The sequence below is a fragment of the Rattus norvegicus genome, chromosome 7, assembly GCF_021556685.1.
Source record: "Rattus norvegicus strain SHRSP/BbbUtx chromosome 7, alternate assembly SHRSP_T2T, whole genome shotgun sequence".
In the NCBI taxonomy this organism is placed as follows: Eukaryota; Metazoa; Chordata; class Mammalia; order Rodentia; family Muridae; genus Rattus; species Rattus norvegicus.
Genome location: NC_141540.1, coordinates 76,177,563 through 76,188,216, shown reverse-complemented (window position 1 = coordinate 76,188,216; position 10,654 = coordinate 76,177,563). Strand labels below are relative to the sequence as shown.

General features: G+C 49.2%; 1 protein-coding gene across 2 annotated transcripts; it reads right to left on the bottom strand.

Moving 5' to 3' along the window:
- Positions 1–2,553: 2,553 nt before the first annotated feature.
- On the bottom strand, positions 2,554–9,924 carry Osr2 (odd-skipped related transcription factor 2). 2 transcript variants are annotated; one of them, NM_001434674.1, is made up of 4 exons: positions 9,554–9,924; positions 5,101–5,867; positions 4,061–4,160; positions 2,554–3,351 (listed from the first exon to the last, which is right to left on the bottom strand). In NM_001434674.1, exons 2-4 carry the CDS (start codon positions 5,754–5,756, stop codon positions 3,169–3,171), a joined length of 939 nt encoding a protein of 312 aa, NP_001421603.1. In that variant the 5' UTR covers positions 5,757–5,867; positions 9,554–9,924; the 3' UTR covers positions 2,554–3,168. The 2 variants fall into 2 exon arrangements, with proteins under 2 accessions (NP_001421603.1, NP_001012118.1); NM_001012118.2 differs by having other exon boundaries at positions 2,554–3,269.
- Positions 9,925–10,654: the final 730 nt, after the last annotated feature.

The window sequence follows — 10,654 nt, the reverse complement described above, 5'->3', positions numbered from 1 at the left end:
AACAATAATGATAATAATAATAATAATGACTACAGTCATAAAGTGCTTATGCTACAACACCTGCATTTCAGGCTAAGTGTGGGCAGAAACACCTAAAACAGAAGTCCACACAGGCAATGGGTTACAATGTAATTAGTGCGCCGAGGAGAAGATGCTACAGTCTCAGCTCAGTCCTCATTTGTAACTGCTTGTCATTGATTTTTTTGTCTACACTGAGGTTATTACTGGTGATCTTTCCTCCTTTGAGGCTTTAGCCCAGGCAATTGATTCATGAGTTGACTATGGTAGAGGGTGTAAGGAAACACAGACTAATCTAAAACACAAATAATGACTCTTCCCTGAACTAAAAAAAATAAATAAATAAAATAAAAAATCCAGCGCTCTATTTCCCAAGACACAAGATGTGCCTTGTACTCACAGCGTCTTATGAGAGTGTCTCACACAAGACATATCTCCTGCAGACTTAAGCATAGAGGAGAAAAACAACTCTGAGTTTGGAGAGGAAGCAGGTATTCAGAATTTCACCTGGAATCACGAAGAATGTTTTGAGTCAATGGCCACTGGATTTAAGAGCTATTAAATTAAGCTCTATCACATAGATTTTTAAACTAGTTAGGTAGTAGGATTCCTAAAATGTGCTCCTAGATTCATCAAGACAAAAAAAAAATTACAGATAATGAAACCCAGTGCAAAGGGCAGTGTGGTGGCTTGTGCCTGTTTCCCCAGCACACAGGAGGGAGAACTAGAAGGATCAAAGCCAGGCTGTTGTTGGCCAGCTTGAGCTGCAGGGAAGACCTTGTCTCTAAATAAAACAATAGCAAAAATGAAACCAAAAAAGCAGTGGCAACTGCCATAAGAGTTGGCAGCTGAAAAGCACGCAGCAAACATTTGCTAAATTAAGGAATAAGGAAATAAAGTGTATGCAAACTGACCTTGACTTCTGAAACGGTGTGGATGGGAAGAGGAACTGCCTTCTTGGCTTTCTCTTCTGGGCTTCCGGATTCACTTATTAGTCTTACTTTATTAACTAGAATAATTGGACACAAACAGTAACCTATATCAATCTACATATCTGCGGTGGGCACCTCCGGGATATGCTTGCCGCTTGGTTCTGGGCAAGGGTCATTCTTTTCTAATTCAGCTGATGTCTGTACAGTGGAACTGTGACACTTGTAGTATGTAAGGGTGGGTGGGGCTGTGAGTCTGACTACATGGAAAAAGCCTGAAAGATGGGGGGGGGGGTTCTCTAGGGACAGTCAATGTTAACCCTGCCCTAAAGTACTCATATCTTCCATGTCAAGGCAGGCAGAATCTTGAGAGAGCAGGGGTAGGAAAGGTCACAGAGTTAATTCTGTACAAACAGAAGAAAACAAACAGCACACACACACACACACACACACACACACACACACACAGAGGGGGTGGGGTGAGGGGGGGACAGAGACAGAGACAGAGAAAAGACACTTTATTCCTGACCCTTTCTAGTGAAGTCTTTCTCAGGATGCATTTGTGTTATGTTAGACAAATAGGCAGGTGAGGGAACATTTTGCTGTAGAGAACTGAACCCCTGTGAGAAACAAGGATGACTTTCATCCAGCTCCCTTAAGGGGTGAATCTGAAATGCTTTGAAACCTTCTGGAAAGTGATATCCAACAAGCGCTAGTGAGAAATTTCATATCTTATCTTCAAACCTTCATCTATTATTCTAGACATCTTAATGCATCAAACAAAGATAGGGCATGTTGCTTGCTATTCCCCGAAGGTTAAACAAGCCATCCTTGCACAAACAATATACCTTTTAAAAGAAATCTGAGAATGTCTAATTCAGCCTGTTACTCAGTATTAAACTATGTATGAGCGCCTACTGGGCCACTGGGCCACAGGTTCCACAGATGTTCTCTAAATTGGGTCATTTCCCTGCCGGTGGCAGCATACTGTTGCTTACCTCCATAGCAGAGTCTCCCACCAAACCCTACTGATTCAGGACTGTCACTGTCCCTGTATCCTGTGCTCCAGACCAAACACTGCCTGCTTTGCATGAAAGCATGTATCCACTGCAAGCTCTTTACCCAGAGCAGCCTACACTTGACATTTTCCCAAGACTCAGCCGGTGACCTCACTCCTTTTGCTTTGTGGAGAAATCCTAACCTTCTGACAGAAGTGATCTCCACCCTTGGAGAGAAATATTGTGTGCAAACACAACTAAGCAGTCTCTCCATCCTCCTCTTCACCATCCTCAGTTCTTCCTGTTCTGAGGGACAGTTTTATGCTCATTCCCTGAAGTCAGGATAAAGTCTGTGTTTATAGTGAGGAATCACAGTGTTCAAAGTCTAATATAGGAAAGGTTGCCCACCATAAACTTCAACAACAGGTCAAGGACTTCTTCCAGAACATGAAGCTCCCTTCTCTCCCCTAGTTGTGTTTCTTGGCATCAGGGCCTTTCAAGGGTGTAACAGTGTGCTATCAACAATGGTTTCTATAGTATACTTACCTGGAGGAGTAAACTTAATAAACTCAAGAGACTAGAATAAACAAGAGGGATAAGACCCCAAGTCTGTTCAACTTTATGTATTTGAAAAAAAGAAAAGAGCACGATCCCATTCCAAAATGCACTGTACAAAAAAAGGAGGGGGGGTGTTTACATTTTTATTTAGAGAACTGGAAGTCCTGTTTTTAAAACCTAGGGATAAAGAACATCCTTTCCATTGAATCTTCAGGGGCTGTCCACTCCTCCAGAACCCAAGCGGATTGGCTAGCAAGATGAATCTCAAGAAGCACTGAATCAAGAGAAGTTTTATTTTGAAAATACAGTCTTTAAAGATAAATTTGGTTTCTGTTTTCCATGTCTAGGTGCATCCAACACGATACAAAAATAGATAGAACGACAGGACGAAGACCCACGACATTATGTACAGAGCTCTAAAATGAGCTGTGAATATCTACGAGGATCTATCTAGCGCATGCTGGTTTGGAAGGGGGTAGTGTGTAGCTTTCTAGAGAGTTCACAGTCCTCCGAAGAGCAGTTAACTCCCTGGAGCTGCAGGTGCGGCTGCAGGCTGGGGAAGAGCTGGGGTCAACGAGGGTGGGGGTGGGCCCCTGGGGTGGAAGGCGTGGAGAGGTGTCTGGGGGGAGGGAGCCGGGACCGCACAGGACAGATCCTGGGCTTCGCTAGAAGTTCTGCCGCGGGGTGTGAGTCAGGCTGTGCCGCCGCAGATCACAGTTTCGCCTGAACACTTTGCCGCACTGCTCGCAGCTGTAGGGCTTGATGTCTGTATGGGTGAGAAGGTGAGTTTTCAGATTACTTCTCTGATTAAAGGTTCTTCCACATGTGGGACATTTGTGTGGAGATTCCTGTTCAGATGTGAAGCAAGGCAAAGGATTAATCCTTCACACCACCACGGCACCCTCCTCAACAGTTTCTGTCTTATCCGTATCAAGCCTTAAAATAACAAGCGCGCGACAACAAAAGAGGGGACCTGCAGGGACAGATCTGGGCTCCTAATCCGCCAATCCTGAATCACACGTGCAAGCACCCGCAGAGACCCGATTGCACTGATAAGACCACCTCGGTGGGCCCACGTATTTCATCGCTGAGTCAAGGGCAGGAAGGGGGTGGGGGTGGGGGGCTAATCCTCTCATAAGGAACCGCATTCTCCCGGGAAATGAAGCTCCTGTTTGATGGAAAATTAAACTATTCCTCTATGTCCTGAAAGCTATGAGGCCCCTGGGAAAGCTAGCATATGGGATTTCACCATGGCTCCACTGTCAAAATTACCTTTATTTCTTTCCCAACACGGAAGTTTTAAACGCAGACCAGATGGGATGAAAATATATATATAATACTAACATTGGGATTTATTATTAATAGGCTGGGCTGTTCGTTAAGAAAAATTCTTTATGTTACATACTATTAATTTTGTATTTAAAAGTGTTGCTTTCCGCCACCCCTTAAAGCTAATCTAAAAGGAGCCACCACAGAGACACCCCTGCCTTGGACACTGTGTAAAGCCATAATGGTAAAAACGAAGCACCCGCTTTTAAAAGAAGAAAATAAACTTACCTGCATGTGTAAAGTTTTGTGAACTGCTAGGGTTCTAGACTGACAAAATCCTTTCCCGCACTCCTGACATTTGAAGGGCTTTTCTTTGGAATGGATATACCTGAAAATCAACACAAGGTTTCATTGAAATGATCATCCTAGTGCTTTAGGATTTTCTTTCCACAATTTCTCCAACGAAATTTTGAGAAGGCAAAGAAAGCGGAATTTCTATTATTTATGTTGTTTTTAGATTTTTCTGTGTAATTCTGTTTATGGTTAACTTCAGCTAACAAGACTGATCGAAAACTCCTCGGGCAGTCTGCCTTTCTGTTTGACCGCCCTCTCTGGCAAGTTTATGGAGCTCCAAACGCAGCACAGAAAGCCCTTCTAGTCCATCCGGGTTTTCTCTGGGACTTAAAATGACCAAATCGAGGCGGAAGGCAAGGCTGGGGGCTGGGGGGGGGGGGGATTTTTGCGAATCGCTTCACTGCGTCAAGGATGGAGTCCCACTTCAGAAGTCTGAAACCTCCACACCGTGGCAATTATTTTAATCCGATGTCCTTTACTACTTCTAGGGTGTGAAGGTAGGTGGGAAATGTTTCTAATACACTAACTCAAGACAACTCCCCACCCCCACCCCCAGCTCCAGGGCTGTGTTGGGGCGGGAGTAGAAGCCAGTAAATCCGGGAGAGTCTCTGGAAATGGCGCTACAGCAGCCCAAACCTGCACCCTTCACCCACCCATCCAGACGGAAGGAATCCGGGATCCCGCAGCCTTTTCACTCCTCACTCAGTACCAAGGCCGACTTACAGGAAACACAATTACTGACTCCTAGGCCAGATTTTTCCTGCTCAAGGACAGAGGAGGGCCCTTTCTCCTCCCAAAAAATGCGGCGATCCGCGGCAGGCTGCGGTGGGGGTTGGGGGGAGATAGGCTGGGGGTCACTGAGGCCAGCTTTGGGAGGAGTTTGGAAGAGCATTCTATAATAGAGGGGATTTTATTGACACTAGGAATATCCGATAGAACATTTCGTGGGCAGATGCACTTTCCCATAGTCTCACCTGTGATCCCGTAGGTGATCTTGCCTCCGAAAAGCCTTGTGGCAGATGTCACAGGTGTACGGCCTCTCGTCCGTGTGGGTCCTCTCGTGAATGAGCAAATTGTATGATTTGGTAAAATGTCTGCCGCAAAACTTGCAGATAAACTCCTTTTTCGTTTTGGAGGGCAATCTCCCTCGGGAGGGCTTTCTGTCCGGAGTCAGTTTACTGAGGCCCGAGATGGGGCTTCCCAGCCCTGGGCTCAGCTTGCTCAGGTCTCCCATTTTAGGCGGATCTTCTTGCGTGGCGGCCACCGCCAAGTTGGCAAAGTCAAAACGGGGCCGGTCCTTGTGTAGGGCTGGAAGGACGTGGGCAATGGCCCCCTGCTTGGGGTGGAACAGGTGAGTGGCAAAGGGCAGTGCGGGGAAGGGGAAGCGAGCGTCCACGAGGCCCTGCGCAGCTGCCATTTCCGTGATGGTAGAGCGGGTGATCTCGTGCACATTGGGGTACCCCAGCGTCCAGTGGTTCATGTGCATGGTCTGCACAGCACTGAGGCCGTACAGGCCCTGAAGGTGGTCCACTGCGGCAGGGAAGGTGTTCACTGCCTGCAGGAAGGAGTAGTTGGTGAGCTGCAACGATGGGTGCAGTGGGATGGGAGCTGGCAGGGCCTTGCTCCCCATCTTCCTGAAGGCTCCGGAGGGGTGCAGGGAGCCGCCCCTTTCTTCCAGGTCTCAGAGGCCGGCGGGTGTGAGGGGGAAAAGCCCCCAAAACAACAGCACGCTGAGGAAGCCCTAAAAATGTCCGGGGGAGAGAGGGAGACACCATGATTAATTATCCAGCCTCTTCGGTCCTTGGGGCGATCTCGCCTGTGACAACTCTTAAGCTCCCTTCTCCTTAGTCTCCAAGACCACGAGATCAGCCCCGCGAGTCTGCACCGAGATTCCCAGAGTTTGGGCAGGAAGAGGCCCTCGGGCGAGCGGGTGCTAGGAAGATCGGGTTCCAGGACCGTGGGCTCCGTGCCCGGGGAAAGAAAAGAGGACAGAGGGCTCTGGTGCTGCACCAGTCTGGACCCCTGACACCAGTATCCACTTGGGAAGGGAAATCGTGAGGGCTGAGAGGTCAAGGCCCACAGGCCGCAGAGCCGGCTGCTGTCGCTCAGACTTGCCAGCTCCCTGGGGCACGGTAGGTCGTGGTTCCGATCTGGGACCCGAAGGCCTGGTTCGATCCACACTTGTGGCTTCTCCCCAAGCTGAGTCCCATTCAGGTCGCCTTTCCCGCGCTTACCCGGAGCACTACGTCCTCTCGGGGGCCCTAGCAGGGCTCTGCTTCTCTTCTCGCTGACCTCGCTGGTTTTCTTTTCCCTTCCTCTGCCTTACTCCCATTTATCAGAGGCGACGGGCCCACAGGGTGGAAAAGCAGCACGTGGGGGCTGGGTTCAGCTTGGACTCACCCCTTCTTCTCAGGGGCTGCCTCTCCTCCCACTTCCTACCAAAATCCCTTCCAGGTGGTTCAGACTCCAGCCTGGTTCCTCGGGATGAGGATGCGGAGCACATCTGAGTCTGGAACCTTCTCTTCCCAAACAGAGCGCTAGGCTCTCGGAAAAGGGGGCCTGCTGCTTCCTAATCTGGCACCCCCAGGAGGCCCTAGGAGCAGCGGAAAGGAGTGAGCATTCTGGAGGAAGCCAAGGAAAGGAACTACAGGGGGGCCCTTGCATTCTGCGAGGCCTAGACTACGTGCAGCCTGCTGCTGGCAACCAGGTTCCCTGGAGCCCCTCACCTGCGTCCACAGTGGGCCCACAGTCTCCCGCAGCCAACCCCGCTTTATAAGCAAGTTCTGGCAGCACCGCCTAGGGTGGCCTCCCAGGTGCGGAGTTTAGAGAACATCGCCAGGCAAGGAAGAAAGCCGGCCAAAGGCACTGCTAACACAGGGACACCTGAGGTTTTGAACTAGGCAGGAGGGTGCTAGGGCCCGTCCGGCTCGCCCTGCTCACCTAATCATTTTGCACCGAATTTTCTACGCCATAGCATTTATGAAGTGGTGTTTGGGACTCTCTCTGCCAGCAGGCTTAGGTGGTTGCGCTAGGACACAGCGCAAGGCTTAAACTATAGCTGCTTCCGTGGGCCCCCACCTTCCTCCGCTGTTTTGAACAGTTTGGAGACAAGAGATTTATTAATGAACTGCTTCTGCCTGGTGGTATGTGGTATGGGAGTTAAGGCTGGGAGTTAATGAGAAGTGTGTAACAGTCGGAGGGTCTCAGTTAGAGCATTCAACCGAAACTGTAAACTCCCATTAGTAATAACTTTCCCACCACACAAATCACTATTCACTGTTGTCCAGCCGCAATGCTAAACCCCTCTCCTATGAAGTGTGTGTGTGTGTGTGTGTGTGTGTGTGTGTGTGTGTGTGTGTAGGGAGGAAGATTCTACTAACATCAGTGATTGTTTTCTCTTCAACTAATCTTTCTTTCGGTCTCCATAGGTAATGAGGAGAGTCAAACCATTTTCCCCCCTAGTGTCGAAAAGCAGTCTCTCTCCTGCAAGGAGAGGAAGTCGAAATTATTATTTGGGTTTATTCCCAGACTAGATTTTTTAGAAATAAATTCAGGAGCCAATGCATGATTCTCAGCACAGGCGGGAGGTGGCAGGATGACCATGTTCGTTGGCAGAATGACTATCAAAATTGATGATTCTGACTTCAAATGCTCCAAGTGAGCTTTGCCATAAAGGTCACAATCCTAATTCTGTCTGCAGAGACCTGAGCGCCACTCTCCTTCTTCCAATAATGTATACTGCAGAAAGGAGACTTTTGCAAGTTTCCGTTGGTCCCAATTTGCCCCTTGATAGAAAGTTTGCTTTATTTGCAAGAAAGAGTCATCTGGCAAAGGAAGGGCAAGCCAGTGTGCCCTCTGGAATCTCTTCACAAATATAACGCCCCCAAACACCTACCAAACATAAATCACCAGGGAGTTCAGATTCCCATGCTCCTGTTTAGTCGCCAGCAATGTATGTCAAACCATCGCTTAAGTCACCTCACTGATCTAAGGCACTTTCGTTTTTGTTGGGGCTGTGTGCATGACTCCATCAGACACTAACTGCCGGTCCTCGCTGTCGTGTCCCCACCAGCCTGTCTCAGAGCACGGGTTACTTTGAACTTTGCGAGGAGAGAAAGTTAAACCATGAAAAGTCATCAAGGGTTCAAATGGAGATGAAGCTACATTTCTTTCATCGCTTTCCAGTGGAATTCCCAGGCATGTTAGACGTTTTGTAAAATCTAGTTTTACTGTCTGTCAGCAAAGGAGAGTTGTACATATTAATTTCAGTTTAGTAAAACTTTAAAAGCACTGGAGAACACACGGTTCCTGATAATTTGATAAAGAATCTCCAATCGTTGGTAACAGCGACGTCACATTGAATTATCTAAAAAAATATGTAATAATAATACCGTTTGGGGCCATTTGTTAGACTCTGTGCATTGACTTCTGAGTGAAATGACAGATGTGGTATGCTCACTGAATTTTAGTTCAAACACAACACAATTGTATATAAGCCAGAGAACTATAGTGGAAAGGGATCTGAAATCATGGTGGGGGAAGAGAACTTGGTCAAGTTGGGGGTGGGGGCACGAAGTTCCAATCCCTTCCCAATGCCTCTGCCTTCCCAAAGAGTTAATTAAATTAAGATGCCTTCCGCAGAATCTGGGTTTGTCTCCGCTCCCTCCCTCCCCGTGTCATTTTCTTGTTCTGTTCAAGACTGGAGTTTGTGGAGCAGAGAAAGTTGCTGTCTGCACTAGTTTCGCTTCGGGGGCAGCCAGTGCTCTTTTGTTCTCTGCTCACAGGTGGGGAGACCGATCCAGCGTCGCCTCCTCCACAAACACCTTGTCCTGCCTCCTTCCTACAACCGCGACTCCATTCCGAGCTATTTCTTGACAACCCAAGCGTCTCAGCTCCTGAGGAGCTTGCCTGCTGGCCTCTAGGCGAAGACCGGAGCGGAGGAAAAGCAAGAGGCCAGCACACGGTTGGAAAAAATAATCACCTACGACTGGACTATTCCCCTGTGAAATGCGCCTTCGGAGTCGCTGACTTGACTGCACCGGGTGCCCGGGCCCTTCCGAACTGCCTGCCGGAGCTGCAGTAGGAAGCGTGGATCCCCGCTCTCTAGAGCAGGGGAGCAATATCTCGGGGTGATGGGATCTGGCCACAAAGTACGACGATCCGCCTTTATAAATCTTGCCGAGTGCGTAAATCTACCAAAACCAAACTAAGGGGCAGCACACAAAAGTACGATTGAGTGTATTAGCAGGGAGTCGCGTGGAGGGACCCGAGGAAGCCAGAGCACGAGGCCCGGGACTTGTGTCCACAGGGCTGCCTTTCATTCTCTGAACTTGTAGCGCTCCAGACTGAGAACCCGGGCGCCCCTAGAGCACCCGCATCCCTCCCTTCCTTCAGAAGGCTACAACCTGGCCCGGAAAGAACACTCACCGCCAGAACCGATGTCTGCCTGGGCAGCGCGGTTCAGACTAGGTCCGGGCAGCAGGACGCACAGCTTGGAAAGGTCATGAGGTCCAAACTGGGTGAACTTCTTTTTCGGCGCGCTGTCCCGGGAACCGAGGACATGATCTGGGGGAGCGAAAGCGACAGCGGTACTTGGTCTTCGGCAGTCTGTGGAAGCGGGATGAGTAAAAATCAAGCGTGCTCTGGATGAGTGCTCAGCGCTCGCCCAGATCCCGCTGCGTGGGCCAGTTTCTCTCTGCGGACTGCGGGTAAAGTCGGAGCCCGCAGCCCTGCAGGGCCATCACCCTCCGGCAGCGAGCGCGCTGAGCTCCGTCCCAGCCCGCGTCCCGCCCCAGGCTGCCCCCCGCCCGGAGTCCAAGGCTTTAGTAGCGGCCCCGCCTCCCCTCGCAGCGGGCGCCCTGCAGAGGAGCGGGGCCGCAGCACCCAGGCTCCGCCTCCACGCCGGGCGCCCGCTAATGGTCCACTCTGTTTACTTGTGTTTGGATAGCAACTGAGTCTTAAAGGCGCAGGTTTGCTTGAGGTTTCTCAGTTAACCCAGACCCAGAGCCCAAGGTGACTCAATTCAAACCTCACACAAAGACAACGCCCATCCCCTCTTTTTGGATGACACTTTCCTTATACTGTTAGAAGCTCAACTACTGGGTCTTCCGAGTCCGCGGAGAAGTCCAAAGGGCATTTTTGTACTTTTTACTTGGTTAGCTGCCGGCGTCACTTACGGGTCTTAACACGTTTAATATAACCACCTGCTTCAAAGGGTCAAAGCTATCACTTTGAGATTTTGTTTTCCAGCATATATCGCCCTTCCTCCGATGTAAAACAGTTCTGCCAATACTTTTGGTCAATTAAGGCTGTATGTGTAGTCCGTTTTCCTCCCCTGTTTTCAAAACAAAGTTTGTTTATGAAGGTGACAATTGACTAATTTCATAATTAGTGCAGAGACATCTGGAATGTTACAGAAGAAATTTCTTCCAATATCTAAGCTTTAATCAGCTAATGTACACTTCATAAGCAGTTAACCAACTTGGGCAAAGGAGTGGGCATCTGCAACCCATTGGCAAACAATAACGT

Excerpts from the sequence above, each read along its gene's own strand:
- Osr2 (NM_001434674.1), bottom strand. The coding sequence starts at position 5,756 with ATGGGGAGCAAGGCCCTGCCAGCTCCCATCCCACTGCACCCATCGTTG. Across the intron at positions 4,161-5,100 it reads GATCACCTACGGGATCACAG|GTATATCCATTCCAAAGAAA; the intron begins GTGAGACTATGG and ends GTTGATTTTCAG. Across the intron at positions 3,352-4,060 it reads ACAAAACTTTACACATGCAG|GAATCTCCACACAAATGTCC; the intron begins GTAAGTTTATTT and ends ACATCTGAACAG.